The 25,722-nt window shown below is 50.9% G+C and overlaps 1 protein-coding gene across 4 annotated transcripts in view; it reads right to left on the bottom strand.

Moving 5' to 3' along the window:
* ZBTB16 (zinc finger and BTB domain containing 16) overlaps positions 1 to 25,722 on the bottom strand; it is a 196,926-nt gene that overhangs the window by 86,649 nt on the left and 84,555 nt on the right. For all 4 annotated transcript variants that reach the window (XM_043579387.1, XM_043579386.1, XM_043579384.1 and 1 more), the window contains one exon: positions 8,021 to 8,118. In XM_043579387.1, the coding sequence (XP_043435322.1) occupies positions 8,021 to 8,118 (98 nt within the window). The remainder of the gene's footprint in view (positions 1 to 8,020; positions 8,119 to 25,722) is intronic.

Genomic DNA, 25,722 nt, shown 5'->3' with positions numbered 1-25,722 from the left:
CATCCTACCCTACCTACAACCCCATGATCTACTCATCCTCATACCAAAGCAAGGGCCAGCCAAACAGCCCAGAACTTAGGGAGGACAGAAGGAGCCAGGGAGAGAAAAGGAGAGAATGTAAGAATAAAGAGCAGACAGACAGATGTCCTGGCATCCATGTCTCTGGGGGCATTTATTTCCCCATAAGAATATCATCACCCAGCTCTACAAAATCTTACGGTGTTGGGAGGGGGTGCGTGGGGGGGAGAAACCACCCTACTTTGGGGTTGAAAAAATCAGAAATAAACACAGAGAGAGAGAGAGAGAGAGAGAGAGAGAGGGAAGGAGGGAGGGACGCAGAGAAAGAGAGAGAAGGTTATTACATAATTGCTACTTTCTTTCCTCCACCCTTAAAGTAATGTTCTATCTGACAAGCTCCTCTCTGAGGGGGGAAAAATGACAAATCCAATCCAAAATTCAACAGCCTGTGTTCTGTTCGGAGAGCACACAGTGTACTGTACAGCCCATAAAACTCCAAACAGCCTCCAGACACTGCCGCAATCGTCCCCCATCAAAACACTTTGTCTTGCATACAAAAATAAGATACCGCGCTGAACGGAATACAAAATCAGCCCATTACAGTACAGGGAGACTGCTACTTAGCAACGAGGGGGCTCTAAAGCCTCAGTGCTCGACAGGAAGCAAAATCTGTCGAGCCTGTTGGGCAAATGATAAACATTAGCAGTATTAAAAAAACACAAAAGCCATGTAAATGGATAGACATAATGTGGAAGCGAATTTATAGAATAAATTGGGACGGGGGACCAGAGCGTAGGGGGAGAGAGGCTGGGATCCAGAGGGGTAGAGGCAACGAGCTTCCCAAACCCCTGCTAAGGCACCATATGGAGAGAGAGACGTGTGTATTTGGGGGGAGGAACATGTGAACCCTTCTTCACCCAGGGGCTGTAGGTGCACGGGGGCAAGAGAAGTGGAGGAACGCTGTTTAATACAATGACCTGCATTGAACTTGGCGAACTTCCTCTGCTCGGCTGGCCTGACGTACAATCTTCAGAGCACACATACCCCGCAGCACCAGGGTGGACAGACCTGGGGCTTTACCTGCCCCGGGGGCCAGCATCATACCCAGTGCTGTTACAGGACCTGTCACTTGCTGTAAACAAAATCCCTAGCCAGAAAAAAAAAAAAAAGTTAAAAAAAAAAAAAAAAACAGAGGCAACAAATCCAAAAGCACCCCATCTGGGCTGGAAAAATCAGTATATTTCATCAGGTAAAGGGGAAAAATACTCTGGCTGTGAATCAGCAGCTGGGTTTCGGATCCTAGCCAAAACAGGAGCTAAAAAGCAAAACCATATTCTTCTGGTCTCAGTTTAAGGCTCTTGAGGCAAAGAGGGAGAAGGGGCGGGGGTGGGGGGGGCGGTGAGGAAGGGGGCAGAGGGGGGGAAGAAATGTATTTTTCATCAGCCAGTGTATAATTTATAAACAGCATTAAACAGTTTTTGTTTTCTTTTTCCTCTCTCCCGTGTATGGGCTTGGACAGCAGTCAAGCCTGCATTAATTTCTGCTTTGGGTACAGTGTGTTCTTGGAGGCACATCTGCAAGCGATCATAAACTCTCTGGAATGCTGGCAGAACATCCAGACCTGCCGGCAGGCCAGTGACGACACCACTCTGGGAAAAAGTTCGGGAAGCAGGCCAAATTCAGAGCAGGGAGGAGGGGGGAGAGAGAGAGAGAGAGAGAGAGAGAGGGGGAGCGCAGTGTGTTCAAGACAGAGCCAGGGAGAGTGGCTGCTTTCTTCCCTCTTCCCCTCATTCTGCACCCCGTCACCACCACCCACCGAAAGGAAGACAGTGGGCTTCTGAGCCTCTTCTGTCTGACCCTCTCTGTGCTCTTAACCCCAACCTCCATGGTGCCTGCTTCTGAAGGCGTGCCGAGGGCGATACAGGACCTGAGGAAGTTCCTGGTTTACCCCGGTGGCAGAAAGCTACTCTGACGAACAGACCGCGACATTCACTTGAGAGCAGGCAGAGAGGGGATGAGAGGACCACAGCTCAGACCTGCCTGGATAACACCCAATCTCTTGCTCTTAGCAGATACCTATCTGGCAAGAGAGAGGTGACAGAGACAGCAAGTCCTGAGAGGCCACCTTTAAACCCTAAGACGCCTCTCCAATCCTCAGCCTGGGGACCATACGTTGCCACCACAGGGAACCATCCAGCCGCCAGGCTCCCCCCTCCCCACTTGCCCTGTGTCTGGGAAGACCCTGAACCCCAAAGCTCAGTGTTCCGAAAAGAAAAAAAAAAAAAGGAACAAGTACAATCCACAGGTCTTTGACATCTGTAATTTTTTTCCCCCTTCCATTGGACCAGGACATGGGAAAGCATGAGAGAACCAATCTGGTTTCTGGTCCCAACCCTTCCAGCCCTTTTTCTGCCAGACGGATGACCCAGGCCCCTGATGATATGCCCTGGCCACCCCCATGCTGCTGCTGGAATCAGAAAATCCATCAGCCAAAGACCATATTCCTTCCCAGTGGCTCCGACAATGGGGAAGAGACTGGTATCAGGGGAGATTTCTCAACAGCCATGGCTCATGGTGCCCAGAAAAGGGCAGGAGGATGGAGAACAGGGGACCTACTGATCCCTGGCAGGACTGGACTCCCAAAGACAGGCCACCCTCAATCGGGACTAGAGGCACGGGCCTATCCACCTTCCAACCACACCCCAAGATTGTCAGGCATGCCATTTCTCCAAGGGGTCTTATAAATCCTATACTCCAGGCTAGTCTACATCAAAAAGTCCACAGTCCTTTCTTTCCAGGAAAAAAAAAAAGTGTCACTCCCTTATTCAACCTTCCAGTGGCTCTCCAGTGCTGCAGGTAAAGTGCACATTGTTTTGCTACTCAAGGCCCCCACAATCTCACCTCATCCCTCCCTTCCAAAGCCTGCCCTCTCCCGCCCCCACCCCGCCCCCAACCCCAACACAGCCTGTACATCCCGGCTACGCTGCATGTCATCATGGTGGCTTGGGTCTCCCCTACCAGTTCCTTTCAAAATTCCATTATTCCCACCAGTCATTTTAAGTTCTACCACCCTCTGGAAAGGACACTCTCCTCCTGCAAGTTCCTCCTAGAATTCTCCCTGACTCTTTGTGTCCAACACCTTCTTAGGTCATTTCAGTCAAACATCTCTCCTACTGGGCGTAAGCTCCTTGAGGGCAGGGATGTTGTACAGCTCTCTCCAGTGGTGCTTAGTCAATGTCCGCTGGCTGCAAAAACGAATGACGCTCCCAGGACAGAGGCAGGCCACAGAAACCTGCAAACCCCTCAACAGTCTGCAGTCAAGTCAAAAACAGGAGCAAGGAGTTCTGGGTGTGCTCACTTACAATCCACCAGTACTACAGCCAAGCCGTGGGAAATCCTACCTAATGGGAAACCTTACACCAGCAAATCCCAGAACCAACCCGAGCCACCGCCTGGGTCTGCGGTCTCTGCGTGCACATCTCAGAGCCAGGAATCACCTCTTCAGTGACAGCAAGGAGTGGCAAGGAGACAGCAGGTCGCCGATCCCCACAGCAAAGGGTGGGAAGGGAGCTGTCAGAGCGAGCCCAGGAGGAGCAGCTTTGCAAAGCATCCAAGGTGGTCACTCCTCCCACCAGGCCTTGTTTTTCTCCCCAAACCGTCCCCATCCCAAACGCACCTCTGGGAACGCAGGGTGTGGCCAGATCTATCCTCATTAGTTAATGAGTTAGGTTATTTGTTAATTTAAACTTATCGTTATCATCAGGTATATCTCATAAACACTTGATTAGTTAACGCACTCAAATAGAAATAAAAACTTCAATTAAACTGAACATTCACTACTACCATTTAGGGTCTTAAAAAAGGAAGAAAAAAAAGAGAGAGAGAGAGAGAAAGAGAGAGAGGGGGGAAGAGAAAGGAAGAAGTGTCTCCAAGAAGGGCCTCCTACAGGGCAAACTTCTAATTAAACAAATTGTCGATTTCAACACAATGAAAACTGATTTAGGAGTGTAAATTTAGTATTCCAGTCACTGAAAATAAAACCTCATGTTGTCGGTCTCCTACAGGCTGATTTCCTCAGATAGGGAAATGCAGAGGAGAGGAAGACAACGTGAGAAGGGGCAAGAGCCGAGAAGGAAGAGCAAGCCAGAGCGTTTCGTTCTTTCATAAATAACATCTCCGCAGAAATCCGCGCGGCCTGTTCTCAAGCATCGGAGCAGCTCCTGTCTTGCGTCCTCCTTCACCCCACCCCTACCAGATTAGAAAAAAAAAAAAAAAATTAATCGCATATGATGACAAACTTGGCTCAGCACTCACTGTACCCACTGTACCCACAAGGCTGGCTCGCAGCCAGGCCTGGCCGGGTGCCAGAACTACAATAACAAACACAGGCCACGCTAGCCAAGAGGGGGTGGGGGCAGCCAGCGCGCCCAGCAAGGAAGTGAGCCAGGAGGAGCACCGTTCAAGCTCGGCCGAGCACAAGAAAACAGCAGGAATGTGCCTGGTCCGAGGGCAGCAACCACATTCAGGGGAAGGCGGGGGCACCGGGACCCGCACCCAGATCCCAGACTCGCTTCTCCATGGCCTGCCCCTTGGAATGGTCCCCGAGGTCCTGGAGCATCTATTGTTCTGCTAGGCTCTGCAGTGCGGCCCCAACCCTCGGGGACGGTCTGTAAAGTGGGTCTGCATGGCACACGCTCAGGGGCCCGAGCCTGCTGACGGCTCCCAGCAGGGAGCCTGCAAAGCCCGGCAGCAAGAAACATCTCGAGTCCTCTAAACCGTCAACAGAGTTCTGTGATCGTGCAACGGAGAGAGGAGTCAGAACGTGTAAAACCCCACCTCCCTCGGCCCCTAGAATCCGACAGGAGACCCGGCACTGCTGCCCGGCCCTCCACACCCCTCCTCTGGGGCCTTTACTGCTTCACAGGGGGCGTGAATGATTCAAGAAGTGGTCCAGCCTCCCTCTCAGCTCGTGTTGCTATTTTATTTTCAAGACATCCCAACGCAGGGGCGACAGGTACGCAGGAGAACGACACAGAAAGGAGCAGCAGAGAACAGAAATATCTAAGCAGGCAAGGAGCTGTCTGCAAAGGTGAATGAAAGCACTATGACCCTCCCCCCCTCCCCCGGCCAAATCCTCTCTTCCAAGGACACTGGCAAGTGGGTTTCAGAGAGACAAGTCATTTTGCACAATCAGACTCTGTGTCGAGTAAGATATGAATGGAGAAGAAAGCCTAGGGAGACAGGAACCAGCTCCCAAAGCTGCCAGGACATCCAGAGGAGACCATGGGAGCCCAAAGTGGCATCTCAGGCAGGACAGGAGAGCACATCCCTAGGCGGTGGCTGGCTCCGGAGGGGGTGGTGCAAAGTCACTCATCTTGTCTGAACTGGGGGCTCTGGGCCCACCAGCAAGTGCATAAGCAGTGCCTCTCCTCTCTGCCACTCCCACTGGAGCCACCAACGCTGCAGAGACTAGCTCGCTCACATTCAGCCGATACGGGTCGGCGGGCTCCCGGCTGCCCCCCAGTGAACCTCTGGGTCACAGTCTAAACCGTTCGTCTTGTAGGAGGGAGCCGACAGGAGACTGGAGCTCCCCTGACACAGTCTTAGCCCTCCCAGGCCACACTCACTCATCTGACCACCATCTACTGACTCCAATAACGTGCCTAGCAATGTGCTGTACATAACGGGGACCCCCCATCCCCAGTAGCTTACAGCCCAGCAGAAGAACAAAGGGAGAGGGAAACTCCATTTACAGAGAGCCTATCACGGGTCAGGCCTAGTGCTCAGGGTCTGAGGTGAGCCTCACAATTTCTCCAAGGTAGAGTCAAGCGCTCTCATCTTACAGATGAGGATACAGAGGCTCCGAAAGCTTACGTTTTTTGCCCACGATAACGTGGGCAGGAGGTAGGTTTCCAAATTTCTACCCCGGACTCCCAAGGAGGGGAGGTAAGGCAGGTCCCTAAACAACCACAGCACAAAGAAGAAAGACTGTGCCCGGAGAGCTTCAGATAAAGAAATGCGGACACCCAGAAGCAGGCAGGACTGCTCCTGGCTGAAGGTGGGGAAGTGTGGAGGATGGCATTGCTAAGGGACCTCAGAAGATCCGGCAAGGCCGGGGAAGGGTTATTCAAGCAGAGGGAAGGGGGTGAACAAAGCCACGGAGCCCAGAAAGCAAGCTGTGTCAGTATGCACAGGGAGCAAACCAACAGACGGGTCTGGCTAGCGTGCTGGACTCAAGGAAGGGGCAAGGAGGAAGGATGCTCGCTGGGCCAAGTTCCGGAGTGGGCGAGGAAGCTTTAACCACAGGCTGAAAAGTGTGTTACCCGCGTGGAAGTGTCCAGCACCTCACTGTTGGAGACCACACAGGGGCCCGCACCAGGAAGCACATAAAACAGAAGACCCACACTCTTGGCACTTGGGGGGTGGCCAAGCCGGTTGGCAGACAGCTTTGAAACCCCACACTGAACCCTAAACAACCTACCAAACTGAAGGGAAGCGAAAAGATACAGGGTGCAATTTATAAAAACAGGACAAAAGGAGTCCATGAGTCCCGAGCAGCTGCTGGACACAAGGGTATATGGACTCAGGACTCCAGGCCAATGTGGGATGGGTGGGCAGGACGAGGACAGTTCAGTGGAACAAGGGGTGAGGGTGGGCAACCCCTCCGGGAGAAGAACGGAACACATGAAGATGTGCGGACAGAGAGCGCGTGCTGAGACAGACAGCCACCTGGCGTGGCACAGTGCCTGGATCTGGAAGGGGTTGGGGCACTTGAGGAGAGGCCGTGAGGGCCAGGTAGAGAGCATCCCATGCAGCACCGAGCCACACGGGCTCTGCAGCCAGACTGTGGTGACTGAAGCATAAAAAGCACCCAACAGCATTGACGTGACCGTGCGAGCCACGGGAAGACAGACTGCAAACAGCCAGCCAGACCAGAAGCTTCTGGGGTAAGGTGATGGGAACATGCTCCAGGGGCAATGTGGGGGAAAAGGAAGGTGAAATGGAAAATCGCCATTTACGACACACCACATATACGCCAGGGCATGTACAACAAATGCTTTTAACCTACATTCTGTCCCACAGTTTCTTTAAAAAAAGGACACAGGTTAGGCAACACCTGCCCTTTACAGATGCACAAAACGGCGTTCAGAAGACAGATCCACCCCAGGTCACAAAGCACGTATTACAGATGAGGTTTGAACGTGGGCCTAATCCCAAAGCCCGTGCTCACTTCACAAATGCTGCAGGGCTAGTGCTGGGCGCAATGTGGGACAAAGACATCCACACGTGACAGTAAGAAGATGGCCTCACCTCTCCCCCAAAATGTGACCCTAAGGTTGAAAGGCATGGGAATCAGAAGAAGAGAGCACTGGCCCTGACAGGGAAGTCTGAAGGCCTCTGCAACTGAACCCGGACACCCCGCTGGCCTCAGAGCAGCACCATCAGACCCAGTGTATCCTTCCCTCCGCCAAGAGAGCTGGGCACGCTGCATGTCAGGTACCACTCCGTTTCCCGTGCTTCGGGGAACAGAGCAGCTTTGCCCCAAACATGGGCAAAACCCCCCACAGCCACGCAGCCAACCCCCCTGGAACTGGGTAAAACTACCTTGCAAAAGACAGCACGAGGTAACTAGCTCTGTGTTCCTAACCTGCTCAATTAAAGGCTCCCGTATTAACATGACCCCAACAGTCAGATTCATGAGACACTGAGAACCGAATGCCACAACTGTTGTGCTAATGCAACTGTCGTCTGCTTTGGAAGGGAGATCACACACGGGACTGGGGACTAACAAAGCCCTAGGAAACCCAAGAGAGCACGAGGACGGGTTTGTGTGGACGGTTATACTGTTAGGACGAACTCTCTGCTCCATGAACCTGGAGAGAGCATCCACAAAACACGGTGGACCACAAGCCCCGGCTGGCAATGGGGACATCCGGGCTCTGAGTGAGGGCAGGGGCAGTTGCCTGGGCTCAAATGGGCCAGTCAGGGCAGCATCGCCTACCTGAATGAGCCAGTAAGTGCATTCTTAGTCGCAAACTATCCAGGAACCGCTTTCCGCAGAGTTCACACCCGTACGTCTTCATCCCACTGTGCAGCTTCCTGTAGGGAGAGGAAAAAACAGGTTGCGGCTGCTCTGGCTGGACAGGAGGCAAGCCCACCCTCACCTGGGGGCTCTACGGACATCCCTCCAGTAGGTGGGCAGGAGGGAGGGGAGGTGGAAGGCATGGGGCTACAGATGGGCACTGACGGAGACATCCCCACATGCTCAGATGGCCGAACGCACCCCTCTTCCCAGGGACCGCTGCCAAGGAAGAATCTATTCCTGGTCTTGTCCAAGAGCTAGAGAACAGGGCACTTCCTACTGCTTTACCCACTGGCACACAGACCAAGGGGGGAAAGAAATCAGATCCGATTTCAGGGTGAGAAGGAAGAAGCACGGGACAGTCAGTCAGACATAACGCTCACTGTCGAACTAGCACTGGGCATCCTCGGAGGCCACCGGGCCTCTGCTCCCCTCGGTCAGGTCATGTCCCCCACTGCACTGCAGTTGTGCACGTGCCGAGCGCCCCCACGACACCGTCAGACTCCGAAGGGGTAGCACGTGTGCCCTTTCTCTCTCCCATCCCCAGCTCCCACGACAGTGACTGACACATAGCAGGTTCCGAATAAGCTTATTAATGAATCGGTGCCTTTATGGACACAATAAAGCCGCTTCTCTGTTGGGGCATCCAGATGTTCTCAGAGCCGCACGTATGTGTCTCTAACACGCATGCCCTTCCCCTAAGGCCCAGCTTAGAAGATGTCTTCCTTCTGTTTTGACCAGAGGTTGAGCCCTGACAGGAAGATTTCAAGAAACTGGGTAACATCACCCTACAAATGCAGAATGGTGCGGATGGTAACGGTCATTTGGTTTTCCAGGTGCTTTCACACACTTCATCTCATTTTACCAACACTGCAATTCTGTGAGTCGGGCCTGACACACAGGACCACCCCAAGAAGACAGAGGTCCCGGTAACAACTGGCCAGAGGCCCAGCCTGCAACAGAGCTCCGATCCCGAGCTGGACCTTTCGCCCCAAGCCCCTCTGCTCTGTCAGAGGCCGGCAGCCGAGTCGGGTAAGACGCAGGGGAGCAGGCGGGTAGCAAAGAGCTGAGCGGTGGGAAGAAGGTCTATGTGCTGTAGGCCGGCAAGGATCTGAGCTGCTGGCTGGCGTGTGGGCCATCTGGCCTGAACACTGACTTTCTTCCCACCCACACTCCTGTTCTCAGGCCCTTACTTGCCACTGCCAGATCCGGGATCCACCTCCGCCCCCATCTCTGTGCCTTCTTGCCCTACGGAACAGAGCAGGGAACGGCAGCCAGAGGCACGAGCTGATGGCAGTAGGGCAGAGAGTAGAGCATACAAAGTCCCCTTGGAGTCGACAACCCATTGCAATCAGACGGTGACGGGCTAGGATCACGGTAAAAGGCTGGAGAGCTGCTGGTACACACAAGACCCCGGGTGTGGAGGGGAAGTGTTACACGCCCAAGTCAGCAGCACCCAGATCTGAGCCTCGGAGCCCAGATCACGACCACTACACCGAGCCACCGGCCCCCACCACCTTCCAATCCCCTAACAAGAACTCAGTGGTAAGTCAAAACCACGCAGGCCCCCAGGTGAGCCTCCTGAGTGCCACAGTCTATGGGCCACAGTGGCTTGAGGATGGCACGCCATGTCCACGCCCAGCCCCCTTCACAGAACTCTTTCTCAATCAGGCTGTTTTGTTTGCTCGCTTTCCCTTTACTTCCTTGCCAAAAGCAACAAATAATTTCTCAATCACACACACACACACACACACACACACACACACCCTCATCCCTGATACTGTAGTGCGCCCCACCCCCATATTATCTTACTCCTGGCCATGGCTGATCCAACCCAATTGGGAAATAGTAACCGTACAGAACATTTTAACTGAACATTCTTAACTCCAAATAGATTTCACAATGCTGGACACTGGGACATGTCCTAATAGCGTTCTGGGCAAACCATGTTTTTAAACACATGCCCAGGCAACTGAGTGTGTATGTGTGCATGTAAACACATGATAGACAGTATTCCTGCCACTCACCCAGGCATGGCAAATGTTTGTTTTCCTAAGACATGTTCTGTGGAGCAGGAAAAACTCAATTCACAAATGGTTCGGCCGGTGAACCTCTTGCACGCATTCACGGTCACGTGTGGTGGAGGGCAGGGCATGGGTTTCCATCCCATCTATTTCCATTTTTTTCTTCACTCGCGATTTCTTACCTTCCAGGAGTGCCCACCTCTCAGGGAGCAGCTAAGCGGAGGACCAGCACCTATTTAGACAGGTTTCCCAAAAGGACCCTGGAGCGACCAGTCTTCCAGTATCAGCAGCCATCAACCAGGGTAAGCATCCCAGCCCACCTCTTCTCCCTGCAGGCTCCAGACCAAATCTCTGACCCCGATGAATACTTTCTGGGTAACCCCACTGCCTTTTTTCTGGATGTGAATGGATTTGCCTGGCAATCAGTGAAAGTGGCTTTCTTGGGCCACTGGACTAGCCTGGTGTGAAAGGCAGTAGACTCTTGCCCTTTGCTGGAGAGATAGCAAGGTACAGGGAAGGCTGCGGGGCCAGCGGCCAGAAGACCTGGCTCCTCAGCCTTACTCGGCCATTAACTTGCTTTATAACCTTGGACAAATCATGCTGTAACAACCTCTCTGCATCTTTTTCACCTGTGAAATGATATGGGGGACTTCTAAGGCTTTGATCCCTTATGGAACCTAAATTTTAACAGTCAAAACTCTTACTCATGGGGTGCCTGGATGGCTCAGTCGGTTAAGAGTCTGACTCTTGATTTTGGCTCAGGTCACGATCTCGTGGTTCATGAGATCAAGCCCCACGTCAGGCTCTGCGCTGACAGCAGGGAGCCTGCTTGGGACGCTCTCTCTCTCTCTCTCTCTCTCTCTCTCTCTCCCCCTCTCTCGCTTGCAGGCAAGAGAGTGCTCACATGCGCACGCACTCTCTCTCAAAATAAACATTATTAAAAAGATCTCCTTCCTATCATTTTGCCTAGTTTCCAAGGAATTTCCCTAAAGGGCATTATTATTATTATTCTCTCTGAACCACATTCCACTGTGTGATGTCCCATGACACCTAGGCAGCCAGGCTAGGATAGCCTAAACAAAAATCGACACCCAACCCTAAAATCGATACTCATTTTAAAACCTTCTAATCCAGACAACCTGAGTTTCTTCCTTTACTCACTTGTGGTCTATTTTTCAGTGAAAGAAACTTCTGGAACCCATCAGCAGCCTTTCTTTGGAACCATTCTGCTGCCACGCATTTCTCAGCCTTCAGAGACACAGATGTCCTATCTTGTCTGATCCTTGGGGTAAGGACACTGCCCTGTACCTGACCCACTAACTCAGTGTCCCACACAGGTTACCAGAGGTGAGTGTGGCATCCATGTGATCCACACGAAGTACAAGGACAAAAGTCCTGCCCCACTGCCAGAGAGACAAGGGCAAAGCACACTAAGTTCAGAAGAGAACATGGAAGCACTTTATAGCCCTAGGAGTTGAGTGAAGCCCAGCACTGGTTTGCTCCTATCTTTCGTTACTGTTCAGAGCCCCAAGGGAAGGATGTGGAATGGAAAGGTGAACCCTTCCAACCCATAGAAAAAGGAAATGGCAGAGAAGAATCTGAGTGCCTTCAAGAGACTTGGCTACCAGCAGACTCTCTGTACAGCCTGCAGAATGACCAAGGAGGAAACAGAATTCCAGCTGGCTTCTGAGCAAAAGTGCAATTTGTATGAACCCATGGTCTCTCACTGTGCAGACCACAACCCCTGCCCCGCCCCCCGCCACTACCACTACCACTATACTATGCAAGTGATTTTGATGAAATGGAAATTCTGTCCACCTCCCTCTTCCTCACCACACACACATGTTTTCCCAGTCTGGTCTTGTCTTTTCGCAAGGTCTAACTGCTCATGGCCATCTGAGGTCACCAGCCTCCACTACAGCACAGGAAGGAAGGACAGGTGGGGACATCTTTGTGCCTGCCTGCACAAGTCCCTCGGTTTCACGCTCCCTTCTTTGAGAAGCAGTCCCATTGCTGAACGCCATTTTCAGAGTAACCCAGTTTCAGCATGGCCCCAACACTTCTGTTCCATGCTTGCTGGAGGATCCATCCCCACTCATGCTTCAAGTCCCCGCCACGCCCTCCCCGCCTCCTCCCGCCAAGCGGTAGTGCTGTCCCAGCACGGCCCACAATTGGCCCACTGGGCAAACCATCTTGAATGGAACAGATTTTCAATTATGTCCAAAAAGACAAAGAAAAAATTAACCTTTGGCAGGTTTCTAGCTATTTTCTCAAGAGAGCTGAATCATTATGAGAAATTAGAGCTAAGCAAATCTGAACCTTTTAACAAGTAACTAGAGAGAAAGACTCATTCCTTCTCACTGATTCTCAACCACACAATCCTCGCCAGTCAAGTCAAGCTAGCAAGATACATCGAGCCGTCTCTGTGCTACCGGAAGTCTGACAAGTCATAGATTTTGTCTGCTCTGGGCTATAAACTACATAACAGCAGACGCCATGTTGATTTTCCCTCTTCTTCAAGGGGTCTAGTTTTATTTTTTTAAATTTTCTTGATGTTTTTTATTTCATATTTGAGAGAGAGAAACAGAGACAGCAAGCAGGGAGTTATAGAGAGATGGAGACAGAATCTGAAGCAGGCTCCAGGCTCGGAGCTTCAGCACAGAACCCAACGTGGGGCTTGGACTTACGAGCAGTGAGATCATGACCTAAAGTCATCATCTCGGTGAGATCATGAGCTAAAGTTGGACGCTCAACCGGCTGAGCCACCCAGGCGCCCCACATAGGGTCTAGTTTTCGAAGGGATTTGCTCATTGCTGCTAAAGAAGCTCCTCCATCTAAGGTAGGCTCGAGGCATCCCTCCTCTCATCTTTAACAGTATTCCAAGCACAAGAACTTCATGGACACCTCCAACCCAGTGCTGAACTCTTGTCCTGTGGCTCCTGAAGTCTGCACAAGGAAGGCCAATGCTATTTCACAGCCACGCAAAGCCTGAGCTTCAGACCAACCCATCATTCTCAAGATGAGCCTTCATCTCCCCAGTGTACCTAGAACGTAAGAGCAGAATGAGTGGCAGCAAAGAGAGACCCATGCCATACTCCATCCTCCCCTCCAGACCCAGCTGACCGTAACAGTGCTCCCTAAGAGCACCTTCTGTGTCTACTCTCTGCAGGAAGATTTCAGCCCGTCTCTATGCCACAGAGCCAAGGGCCACAGGAAAAATGCTAGGAGAAGGGCCTGAAGGGGGGCTCCAGGCCCAGCAATGCCCACATTCCATTTCTTCCCAAGTTCCTTTGGCCAGAGACAGAAGCAGTCAACGCAGGCCAACAGGAAGGTTTAGAGAGGGAATTCAGTTCCAATAACACAAGAGCTACACTCCCTCTCTCCCTCCCTCTCCTCCTGGGGATCTGAAAGTGCCTGAACTGTGAGTTTTGTGAGGTGGACCAGCAGTGAGAACTTGAGTCTGTCCATGGGGAAAGTGAGTGGGAGGGAACTGCCCATCTTTGAAAAATAAAGTGGGGAATCCATCTTATAAGGACTTTATTAAGGTCACGTTTTTCTTGTTCTCAGCTTAAGTGATCCCATACCCTGAACAACATGTGGCTCCGGCCAGTGCGGCCTTCATGGTCCTTCCAACAATTCACCCCCTTCTTGGTCTGAGCTGTTCCACATGCAGAAGCCACCCTAAAGCCTGGGGCTTTTGCTTTCTGATCCCATGACCATCAACTTGACCTATGCAGGGCTTCTAAGGGGTACTCAAAACAGGCAAGGACAAGACAGGAGATTCTGAGAGTCAGATCCCAAATGACGCTCTTCTCTCAAAGCCTGCTGCCCACATGGAAACCAATATTCTCCAAGGTTCTCTTCTTACCATGGGAACCTAGCTACCACCAAACCGCCTTCTTCTTCCTCTCCCTGAGCAGGACCTGACCAGCTGGCAATGGCATGCTGCCTTGTGCCCCATGTGGCCATGAGACGAGGCAGGTCCCTTCACAGAGCTCTGCCAAGACTCTCAGTCTCAAAAGCAACAAATGATTCCCAAGCCCCATGGTCAGAGACCTCCACCCTGGCCTTGCTCACCTCTCCAACAAGAAACAGAACCAAGAGAGGACAGAGGAAAGAGCTTATATACTTCGGCAATGGGCTTATTCCTTTCTCTAAGAGTCATAAGTTCGAAACACACCTCCAATGTCCACTGACCTTTCATTCAAATGGCGAGAGGAAGACCATTCTTGGGTTCTGGGCTCCAATTTTTAGAAGGCATGAATGAAAACTTACCAGACTATCAGGAATTTACTCCCCAGAGCAACTTCCAGGGAGATTTCAAGGTGTTTCCATATTCAGTTCAATCTCCTGAACTTTCTACACATGCCTTTCTGTGGGGAAGGGGTACTCTGAAAAGAGCTTGCTCTACTGAAGGCATCCACCCTAAACCAGGACAACTGGAATACTCAAGGAACGTTCCCTACCTTCTAAGGGTGACATCATCTTGTCCCAAGGGAAGGTCTCTTACGGCTACCATCAGTGACACATTCTAGTCCGAACGGGTCATTAGTCACATCCAGTATCATTCTCCTTAGGAACAAGCCACGTAGAAGTTCTTCGAAGCCAGAAGCTCTTTGAGGACAAGGAATAGGTGTCTATTTCTGCGCCTAAACCCTCAGCACAGGTGCGGACAACCGGAGCTATGAGAGAAGCTACTGCTAGGTAAGCAGTTGCCAACCAGCCTGAGACAAATGATACCTGGCCACTGAAACCCAGCCCTGGGACTGCCTGGGATCACAGAAGGGGCCTGGATTGCCCAGGGTGGGGGCGGGAGAGAAAGATTCATTCTAATCTTGGTGGGGGAGTGGGTCACTTTCATTTTCTCAAGGCATAAAGGAAATTATCCTTTTACCCACTTTTTTTTTTAATGTTGAGATTAGATAGTCATTTGACAAGCTGTGAATGGGGAGCTGGTATTACCACAAATTATCCTTGTAGCGATAGAGTTCCTTGCTCCCTGACTAGTCAATATTAATAAACATTACCGAATGCTTTTACAACACAATTTATTTTTTAATATAGCTCTTTATGTATGCCATAAAGTAAATATACCAATAAAAGGCAAGGATTTCAAACAACAGATTAAAAAAAAAAACAACCAAGAACTAACAGAGGGTTAGTTAACGCCTTCCACGCCACAAGGTAAGGGCTGACAGGACCCATAGAGCACACCCCTCTCCTGGGAACCTGGATCAGGGGAGCTCTGGAAAATGGTGGCCATTTGGTTGCTCTGGGGCCTTTTAAAGGGAGAGGGAGAGAATAGCAAAGAAGGCACGTCTTCTCAAGGATCTAGAATAAAAGTGTAACACATTGGCTAAAACGCTGTTCTGGGGGAGGGGGTGGGCAGGAGACCCAGTGTTCACTCCAGCTCTGCTGGTAACCATCAAATGACCTTGGTCGAACCACTTACCCTCTGGAGGTTCCACCCAACACCCTCTGCAATAATACAAGGGTTGAGTTAGATGATTTCTTAGGTCCTTTCCAATCGGGCTGACGACACTGAAAGGCTGTGGGGCCGACAGGGGCCTGTGCTCACCAAATTACAACCACCTTCATGAAGGTTCCATCCCTGATTCATCCCCTCAGCCTCCATCATTGAGCCCAGAACAGAGGAAGGACTCAGTGCATTTTTGCTAAATGAATGAACAAACCAACATGAAGGGGAATGCAAAAGGAAAAACATAGAGGTTAAAAAAAAGAGAGAGACACAAAACACTTCCAACATACACACATATCCGTACAAGAACGGCTGTCTCTATTGTCCGAAAGAGAAGGCCTCCATGGGGTTCTTAGAAGAAGACCATGCATCACGCATGAAGCGGACTAAAAAGTGGAAGGAGCTGTCCTGAGCCTTGAAAACAGGGGAAAGGACAATGGCATTCCCCGCGGCCGTAACCACACCAAGTACAGGGCTCTCCGATAAGGCTGCCCGTGTGGGTGTTAAAATACCATGTCAGAAATGACAAAGGGGCACGCTAATCTCCCTGCAGCAAATGCTCCTTGAAGGGTCTTCGTGGCCACTGAGCACCGGGAGGCCCGGGCTTCAGGCTGTTACGCAACGGGGCCTTTGTTTTAGAAGACCGAGTTCTTGTAAGTCATTTATTTGAAATATCTCCATCAACAAATTTCACCAAGAACAAAAGTTTTTCATTTGGGCGCCGGGCTACAGGATGATCTTATCACACACAATCTCATACAGTCTCTTTCAACAAGGTCTTAGCGCGCTTATCTGTGAAGTTCCTAGTAGCCAAATATGATTGAAATGTTCTATTTATGCTCACTGGATTAAGGAGATGTTGCAAAACTGCACAAAAACCTGGCACGTGTAAGCAAGGTATTACAGCTCGGGCAGTTAAGATCTGAGGGAAAGGAATCAATACACACTTTTGTAGTTTTCTTTCTTTCTCCTTTTTTTTTTTTTTTAAAGAAACCAGGAAAGTTGTGCTTTTTGAAAAGGGAAGAGGAAAAATAGTAAAATGCCTTAAGATTTATAGCTTCTTAGAGCTTTTTCCAAACCCAAAACAGAGCACCAGGATGCATGCTTGGTGACGTCAGCCCAAAGAAAACAAAAATAAATCCCAAATATTCTCTCCAGACCCTAAAAGGCCCTATAAGGGAACTGAACTATGGTTACAGATGAGCAGGCGTTTTGGTTTTTTCCCCCTCACACCCATAAGAGGCTTCCATCTTAACCAGCACGAAGAGACAATTTCTCAGAAAACTGTTTTTGAAAAGCTACAAATTCCTCCTTTATCTTCCTGTGTTTCCTGGGTGTGGGGAGGCAGCGTTGTTTCCTGGTAATCGAGGCTCATTTTTACACACTCTCACTTCGGCCACGAAGCCAAGATGCTACCTTCAAATCCCACACACCAGCCACAGATCCTCAGAGACTGTGGAAATTAAGTGAGGTTTATTAAGGGCCTAAGAAAGTTCCCTTCAAATTAAAGCCCTCTGAAAACCTCCTTAATGTATATTGCCTCATTCTTTCTGCTTTAGTACACTGAAAATTAAATTACTTCTCTATGAGGATTCTAAGCCGTTAGAGCCATCTTTCTCAACATCAGTTATGAACACAAGATAAGAGATTGGGCAGATGAACCTGTAGGGACACCAAGGCACATTGTGGAAATTACTGTCATTTTAATGAAGGAAAAGGTAAAAAAAAAAAAAATAGATATCTACCTCTTTTGCTGATTATTTTTTTCTTCCAGAAAAATGTAAAAAAGAAATCTAGTTAACTGAGGTTTTCTAAGAATAATGCTAATGCGTTTATAGATCGCATCTGACTTCGAAAGGGATGCTGAGGGTCATCTCAACCATCCTGTGACTGGGGAAGAAAGTGCCACCCCCATTTGGTGGATGAGGAAACGGAGGCCAAGTGACTTACTCTCCTCTCCCATGGGAGCAGGTGGAAGTCTCTAGACTTCTCACCTCAGGATCTACATTCACATTTGCCCACCTGCAGAGGGTCTATCCATCCCACCCAGAATGTTCTCCCAGAGCCCCCCGGCAAAAGGCACAGGAAAACCATCAGCAGGAAAGGAGGCACTAAGAGCACACCCAGGATTCACAGGACCCTAATCAGAGGAAAGCAAGAAGAAAGGAGCCGCTAGGAAAACAGAAGCCAAATGATGACACCCAGGGTCCACAGACAGGCTGAGTCTCGGGGCAACTTTATAACCTCCTACAGAGAAGACCTCAGGGAAGGTACACCGCCCTCGTCCCTTGATGCTTACTATCTTACACTCCGTCTGTTAATAGCCTACTGTGTGTGCCCAGCTCTGGAAAAGTAAGACTGCACTTGAACGGTGCTCCGTCAAGGAAGGTGGGTTATACATCAACACCACTCTGCATTACTGCACTTGACTGGTTCCCTTTCCAGCACTTGGCACAACTTACAGTTAACATAGTGGGTTTCCTACGAGGGTTCCTCGCCTCTCCTGGACGGCACGCCACCTGGACAGAGACCACTGTCCGCTGCGTCCTCACCGTCTGGCACAGTGCCAGGCTGCTTTGGTACAGAGCAGGCATTCAATGCGTTTGTTTTAAAGAAACGGCTTTGCTGAGATACCATCCACATGCCGTAAGATCCACTCTTAAAATATACCATTTGGGGGGTTTTAGTCCATTCACTGAGCCGTGCGACCATCACCTCTGTCTACTTCCGGAAGATCTCATCACCCCCAAAAGAAACCCTGTACCTATTAGCAGTCACTCCCCATTTCCCCTCCCTAACCCCCCAGTCTCTGGCAACCCCTAATCTACTATCTTACTCCATGGATTTGCTTATTATGAACATTTCATACAAATGGAAGCATACAGCGTGCGGCTGGCCTTTTACGTCTGCAAGAATTCACTTAGCGTGATGTTTTCAAGATTCATCCATGTAGTAACATTTATCAGTGCTTCCTTCCTCTTTATGGCAAGATAATACTCCATTGTATAGACATACCACATGTCATTGACCCATTCGTCAGTCAGCAGACACTGGGTTGTTCCTGCCTTTTGGCTGCTATGAATAACGTGGCCAAGAATATTGGCTTACAAGTTGTATCTTTGGACATGGGCTTTCACTTTCACTTCTCGTGGGTATATGCCTAGGAGTGGAACTGTTGGGTCATCCGGTACCGCTGTGTTTTTAACCTTTTAACTGCCAGACCGTTTTCTAAGGCGGCGGCACGATTTTACATTCCCCTCGGCAATGTACCAGGGTTCCGATTTCTCAGTGCATTTTTGGACTAAATGAATAAATGAATGAGGATTCCTTCTGCTGTAGAAGCCAGCCGGGAAGCGGATAAACTTCCAAGGCTCCTCTGGTAAACTAGCATCTTCGTCTGCAGACGTGACATGCCACACTTGTGTTTAACAGAAATCCCAAAGAAGGCTATTTATATTTAGCTCATTCCAGAGAGAGACTCGAATGAAAAATTAAGACAAGGAAAGGAAAACACCAGACAGCCCAAAGCGGGTACTACCTTCTGCCTTCGCATGTGATTTCAACCCCGACCCTCTACACCCCATGTCCCGGCTCAAAAATTTAATAACACGCGCTCCTTAAACACATTTCGATGAAAAAACCGGGAGCAGGATCCCAGCTCAACGGCAGCTGACTTTGATCTGGTCGTGAGGGGAGCTTTATTTGACAGCCCTGTTGTCTGTGACAGGAAGCTTGAAAATGTATTTAATAATACTTAAAACCAAAACACACACACAAACAAAAACATCGCAGGCAAATCCAGGAGGGAGACCCACAGTGCTGGAAACGACCGAGAACATGGGCAAGCCAAGAGCAAGGGCTGGCTTCTCTTCTTGAGCTTGCGGGAGGGGGGCAGGGTGTCCCGGAGAGGGCTTCAGGGACAAGTTCTGCTGAGGGCTCCCCAAACTTCTCGTTCCCCCTTGCCTTTCTTTGTCAAGAGAAGGCGGCCGTATTCCTTTCTGCACAGACTCCTTGCAAAGAACAAACAAACAAAGCCTGGGACAGAGCAAGGCCCCTGGCAAGCTGCAGGTAATTAAAACGGCCTGTAAATGCCCCAGCAGAAAGCACTTCAAAGAGACAGTAATTCCAGCAATGGCCAGTCAAGACTGTGTGGTGTAAAAATTATGAGTTTTCCCAACAGGGAGCTTTGTGTGAAAAGGACAGGGTTTGGTGGCAAAGGGAGGGCGAGCCACACAGAGGAGGCTTACAATTGGTGTCCGGACCCAGTGTGTGAGGGAGGGACTGTGTGTGTGTGTGTGTGTGTGTGTGTGTGTGTGTGTGGCACGCACGCAGGCAAGAGAAAGGGGGACGGTGTGCATGTGTATGTGTGAGAGCACACATTTATCAATGCCGAGACGCTCCAAGCGTGTGGGCATGGAGATAAAAGGCAAAATAAAATAAAAGCAACAGATACGCATCCTCTCCCCTGCTGGGCCTTGTTGTCACGGGGTGTAGCAGGAGGCTCCTCGGGCTCCTGCCTTGAGAGCCTGCAGAGCTGAGCCCAGGGTGCTGGAAATGCTGAACACCAAGCACCCCGGGCCCGACGACGGCCAAGGTGCGGTCGGCTCTCTGGATGTGACTGTGTCCTTTCCATCTCGCCGAGACACACGCTTACCAGCAGCACTCCGCATGCTACGTTGTCTTACAACAGGATGCAGAAGAGAGGTTCCCGAATCTGACCCTGATCACACTTGCCGGATCTTCCATACTGCCCGCCTGGTGTCCTGGGCTCAGAGGATGCTACGGCCAGCCCACGGCGTGGGACTGATGCACACTCATCATACGGGTGGCAAGCTCCATGCACAGGGACTCTGGTCTCGCTCTTCTCACACAGAAAATCCAGCCTGACGTGCTTGTCGGTAATCACCTGACCACGACACTGTACATCTTTCTTTAAAGGCTTGTCGCTAGTGCATTTTTTTTTTTTGCCTGTATTTTCCCTGCAGAGCCCTGATCACCACAAAGAGACAGTTCGCCAGGCAGGGGAGCCAGTGTCATCCTGAGGGAGCCCCCGTGGTCCCTCCGCCCCCAAAGCTGGTCCGCGTTACCCCTAACCTTTGACGCGTGTCTACTGCCACACCAACGGCACTCGGGCTGCACCTGCTTGCGTGTCTGTCTCTTGGACTAGATGCAAAAGCACCCGAAGGCAGAACTTTGCCTCATCCCTCTACATCGTCAAGCCCAGCAAAGGCACAGCATCGGTGGGTGCTCACGACATGTTTTGGGTGAGTGGGTGGGGACGTGCGTCCTGGCCACAGCGCGGGTCATGAATCAGTCAGGACCTGTGCAGACAGCATCCTGTGTGCAGCCCGGCACCCCACTGGTCCTCACCTTCCTCGGCCAGCCAGGAGTGCACGTGGCCACAGGAGCCCGCAGAGGGAAGGTGGAGGCGAGCCCAGGCTCACGGAGGCAGCACAGAACCAACACCAGCCAGGGGCTTTATTTCCCCATAAACCAAGTCCTGCTCTGCCTCCCTCACAGCGCCACTCACTAACTCCTCCCCGACATCACTGGCTTTAAGCCCACACATAAAAATGTCCTTTACTATTTTTATTTAATGAGCTTTCATTTTCCTCCCCCTCTTCGTAAATGAGAAAGGAAAGCCCACCTCCTAATGGGGATGGGGGAGAGGAAGCAAAGTGGAATCTTTTTAAAATGGGCCGTAACTTCATGAAAAGCTTTCTCCTCGCCAACACCCCCCCGCCCCGCCATCCACGCCACCCCACCCCCACGCCCTCATGCCCTTCCATCCCTCCCGCATCTTCCATTCTCGCCATTCAAAACAAGATGCATGGATTCTGGACATTTGATTACTTTTAAGTATATATTTTTCCCTCAAATAGACTGAATACAATGGTTAGGAAATGTGACAGAAAACTATTCTGAGTCATTTATTGCCTTAATACCCACCTTTGTCCAACAGGCAGTTTTGACAACAGCGATAAATTCCAAATTTATGTCAACAGAGCATATGTTGAACACCTCATTTCTGAGCTAAAGCGGCATGCTGCCCTATAAATCACCGTTCTGTTTGAAATGAAAGTAGATTACAGGCCTGTGTTATTGAGCAGTTAGAGCTATAGTCATATAAATCAGAACTTTTAACTCTAGGCAATCCGTTGTGCAATTAACTAAAGGGTACTTTGTCATTTCAAGGCTTGTGCACAGGCTTGGCAGGGCTCAGAGCTACCGGGGAAGGGGCAGGAAGGAAAAAAGTTTTTAGGCCACAGGAAGGTTCTCGACTACTGACACACCACACCCCACATCGCCTCATCCCCCAGCCGCCACCGTGAGAACCTGCCAACACGGAACCCTGGCCAAGGCAACCTCACAATGAGAGCTGCCACAAAGACAACATCGCACCGAGGGTTGTCACCAAGTCGGCTCTGGATGCCCGAGCGCCTTCTCGTTCATTAACTGAGCACTTCCTGGACACAAGCCACGTGCGTAGCATTGTCTTAGGTGCTAACATGATGCCAGAGACACAAGAAGTGATAACAATAATGCCAAAGACAATATTAAAATGACACTGATCAATGCAAAAGAATTAGAAGAATCCTAGACCTAGCTGAAGCACTGTTCTGTGCATTTTTATGCATCATTTCATCCAATCCTCAGAACAACCCTAGGAAGCCTTTGTTTTTATTTTGTTTTGTTGCGCTAGAAACTGAGGCATCGGCACCCTGGGTGGCTCAGTTGACTAAGCATGCAACTCTTGATTTCGGCTCAGGTTATGATCCCATGGATCAAGCCCCATGTTGGGCTCTGTGCTGAGCGTGGAGTCTGCTTGAGATTCTCTCTTTCTCTCTGCCCCTCTCCCTGGCCCCCACACACTCTCTCTCTAAAAAAGAAAGAAGGGAAGGAAGGAAGGAAGGAAGGAAGGAAGGAAGGAAGGAAGGAAGGAAGGAAGAAATATATTCCTCTAAGCTAATTGGGCCATTCAGAATAAAATTTTTTTTTTTTTTTTTTTTTTTAAAGAAGAAACTGGGGCACCTGCGTGGCTCAGTCAGTTAAGCATCCAACTTCGGCTCAGGTCATGATCTCACGGTTCAAGCGTCGCGTCAGGCTCTGTGCTGACAGCTCAGACCCTGGAGCCTGTTTCAGATTCTGTGTCTCCTTCTCTCTCTGCCCCTCCTCTCCTCACACTGTCTCTGTCTCTCTCTCTCAAAAATAAAATAAACGTTAAAAAAATTAGAAAAAGAAGAAACTGAGACACAAAGAAATAAATAGGCTGCCAGGGGTCATAGAACTTGTAAGAGGCAGAGCCTAACATAAACCAAGTTCACAGAGCACAGAAGTTTAACAACTCGGATTCTGATGCCGATCCTGACTACAAATTCCAGGTCTACCGACAGAGTAGCTTTAAGACACTGGGGCTCTATAAGCCTCAGTTTTCTCATCTGTCAAGGGGGGGTAATATATTGTTACCTCAGAGGGCAGAAAAATGACATCGTGCACACAAAAGAGTGAGCACAGCCTTAAGAACATAGTGTTTTAAACAGATGTTAGCTAGTATAAGGCTGAAGAAGAAAGATAAACCCTGTCGCTGCCTGGCCAGTTCACAACCAGGCTGGTGAGAAAGAGACAAAGAAAGAACCTTGAAAGCAGAATGTAGGCATGTGCCAAAACGTCACCAACCAGGCAAGTGTGAGTGCACACAAGAGAGCAAATCAGCAGCGGGTGGTGTGGCTGGAGGTGGCCTGAGGACACGGTGAGACTGGGCGGGTCCCTTGGAGTGGGGGGGGGGGGTAGGGGGAGGTGGGCTTTGCGGGCTCTGAAGGGCTCTATCTACCCATGTCAGGGAATAGTGAAAATGGAAAGGCCTTGGATGAGGGAGATCTCCATGTGATGGGTGCACCACAGCAGCCAAGCCCTGCCAATATGAACCAGTCGTGCTGGACCAGCCCGTGGGAGCCCGGCCCGGTCATCCACAGCGGTCAGGTGGAGAAGTGCGCAGGGATGAGCCTGCAGGGACCACACAGCGGTCTGGTTATGCAGAGTCCTAAGACACAGGCAGACTTCATTGCAGTCCTCAAGCAGCTGCCAAAACACGCTCCTTGGAACGGAGGGGCCGGCTGGGAAAGGAAGGCTCCGATGGGCAAGGACTGTGGAAAAGGAGGGACCGAGGAAAGTGTACAAATTCCACATCGAGAATGAGGAGCCATCCAGAGATAGTAGCCGGGTCAGCCTTCGAAAGCAAAATGCCAACATCCCTGCATGCACCTGTAAGACACCTCTGTGCCCCGCCCCCCCCCCCCCCCCCCCGAAGGTCCAGGAAGAGAAATCGGAACAAACTGCCTGTATCACCTGACCGGCACCCGTGCCTGGCTCCGTGGAGTACAAGTTACCAGGGAAGGAACTCAAACGAGCTGCTGCCTCTGTCTGAAACCCGGCCGCAACGTCCACCCGATTCAAGAGGCCAACATCTACTCATCAGGATGCAGATGGAAAAAGGGATGCGTGGGGAGGGGAGCCGCGGTGTTACGTCTTTCCCTCTGTCGCCCTGAGCTGGTCACCCACGCAACACGGCTGGAGGGGGCAAGACATGCAGGTCCCCTTTCTCTCTCATGAGTCTGGACAGGCTGAGAAGCAGTTCGGTGTTTGCTTGGCATGGTGCGTGATACCACAGCAGCACGAGACCATAATCTGCCCCCGAAAACTTACCGCCTAAAGAGAGAAGACGATACACGACAGAACACAAACCCTTTCTGAGCCCGCGCGCCAAGTGGTAGGTCCTGACTACAGTCGCCACATGCAGAGTCCATGGGAATCGACATCCCAGAGGCCTCCCTGAGCAGGTGGGCTCTAGGCTGGGCTCAGAAGACACCAACGATCAGGGCACCTGGGTGGCTCAGTCGGTCACGCATCCGACTCATGATTTCGGCTCAGGTCACGCACGATCTCACGGCTCATGGGTTCGAGGCCCATGTCGGGCTCTGCGCTCACCGCGTGGAGTCTGCTTGGGATTCTCTCTCTCTCCTTCTCTCTCTGCCCCTTCCCCGCTCTCTCCCTCTCTTTCTAAAAAAATAAATAAAGCATTTTAATAAAAACTAAAAAAAAAAAAAAAAAAAAGGCGACACCAAGGATCATGCAGGCAGAGAAGACACTTCAGATGAGGGTGAAACGGGCACTAGAAAAGCATCGTTCCTGTACAAGGTGGGGGAGGAGGGGGCAAGCCAGGGACAGGTGAGCAGGAGGCGAGCTGGATGTTGAGGAGTCCGTGAAAGGAGTTTAGCCCAGTTAGGAGTTAGCGCTAGGATGGGAGCAGGTCGGGTGCAGAGCAGGCACAGAGGGAGCCATCCCAGGTCCCTGACAGAGGGGGCAGGGGGGCCGTAAGGACGGCGGTGGTTCCAGAGCAGAGGTCAGGCGTGCTCCAGAAGCCCGCGAGGCCCACCCTTCCGGTCATGACATATGGCACTGAAGAACATCTGGCCTGGGACGCCGGCCAGACACTCCCTGACTTCCCCCACAGCCTCCCATTCACAGACAAGTGGATTCCACGCAGGGATAGCAGGGTGACGGAGCCTTCCTGCCACCCACTCTGTGTCTGGTCACTTGCCAGGGTGCTCTGTCTTGCTCCGTAGCTGAATGCCAACAAAGCAAGAAAGCGCCGGCCAGAAAGCGGCACCCTCTCTGAGAATCCCCTACTTCACACACGCGGACGAGCAGGCCATGTGGCCACCACACACCCCTTCTCTCACCATCTGGCTGAGCGAACGGCTGGTCTCTGAGGAAGAAGACGCAGCGGGGAGGAAAAACGGGGGAAATCTCTTAGAGAGATTCGTTTAATATCTGAAAAGTCGGGGAGCAGACGAAATGTGCAAGTTTCACTTAGGAAATCTTTCAGGAACCGTTGTAGTAAAATCAGGCTTCCGATTTCCAAACAAAGCTGAAGCAGTCAGACCGACCAAGGAGGCAGAGCCGGCTCATGGAGGACCCTCGGAGAGGGCCAGGAAGGGCGACAAAAAAAGATTGTGGGGTGCCAGGGGGTCACAGGGAGGCCCCTTCACCCTTCCTCTCAGAGGACCAGCTTGACCAGTGAGCACTGGAAGGTCCACAGATCAAAGGAACAGCCTGGA

The sequence above is a fragment of the Prionailurus bengalensis genome, chromosome D1 (assembly GCF_016509475.1).
Source record: "Prionailurus bengalensis isolate Pbe53 chromosome D1, Fcat_Pben_1.1_paternal_pri, whole genome shotgun sequence".
Taxonomy (NCBI): domain Eukaryota; kingdom Metazoa; phylum Chordata; class Mammalia; order Carnivora; family Felidae; genus Prionailurus; species Prionailurus bengalensis.
Note: the sequence above shows the minus strand (reverse complement) of the source record. Positions and strands in the feature narration are given on the sequence as shown.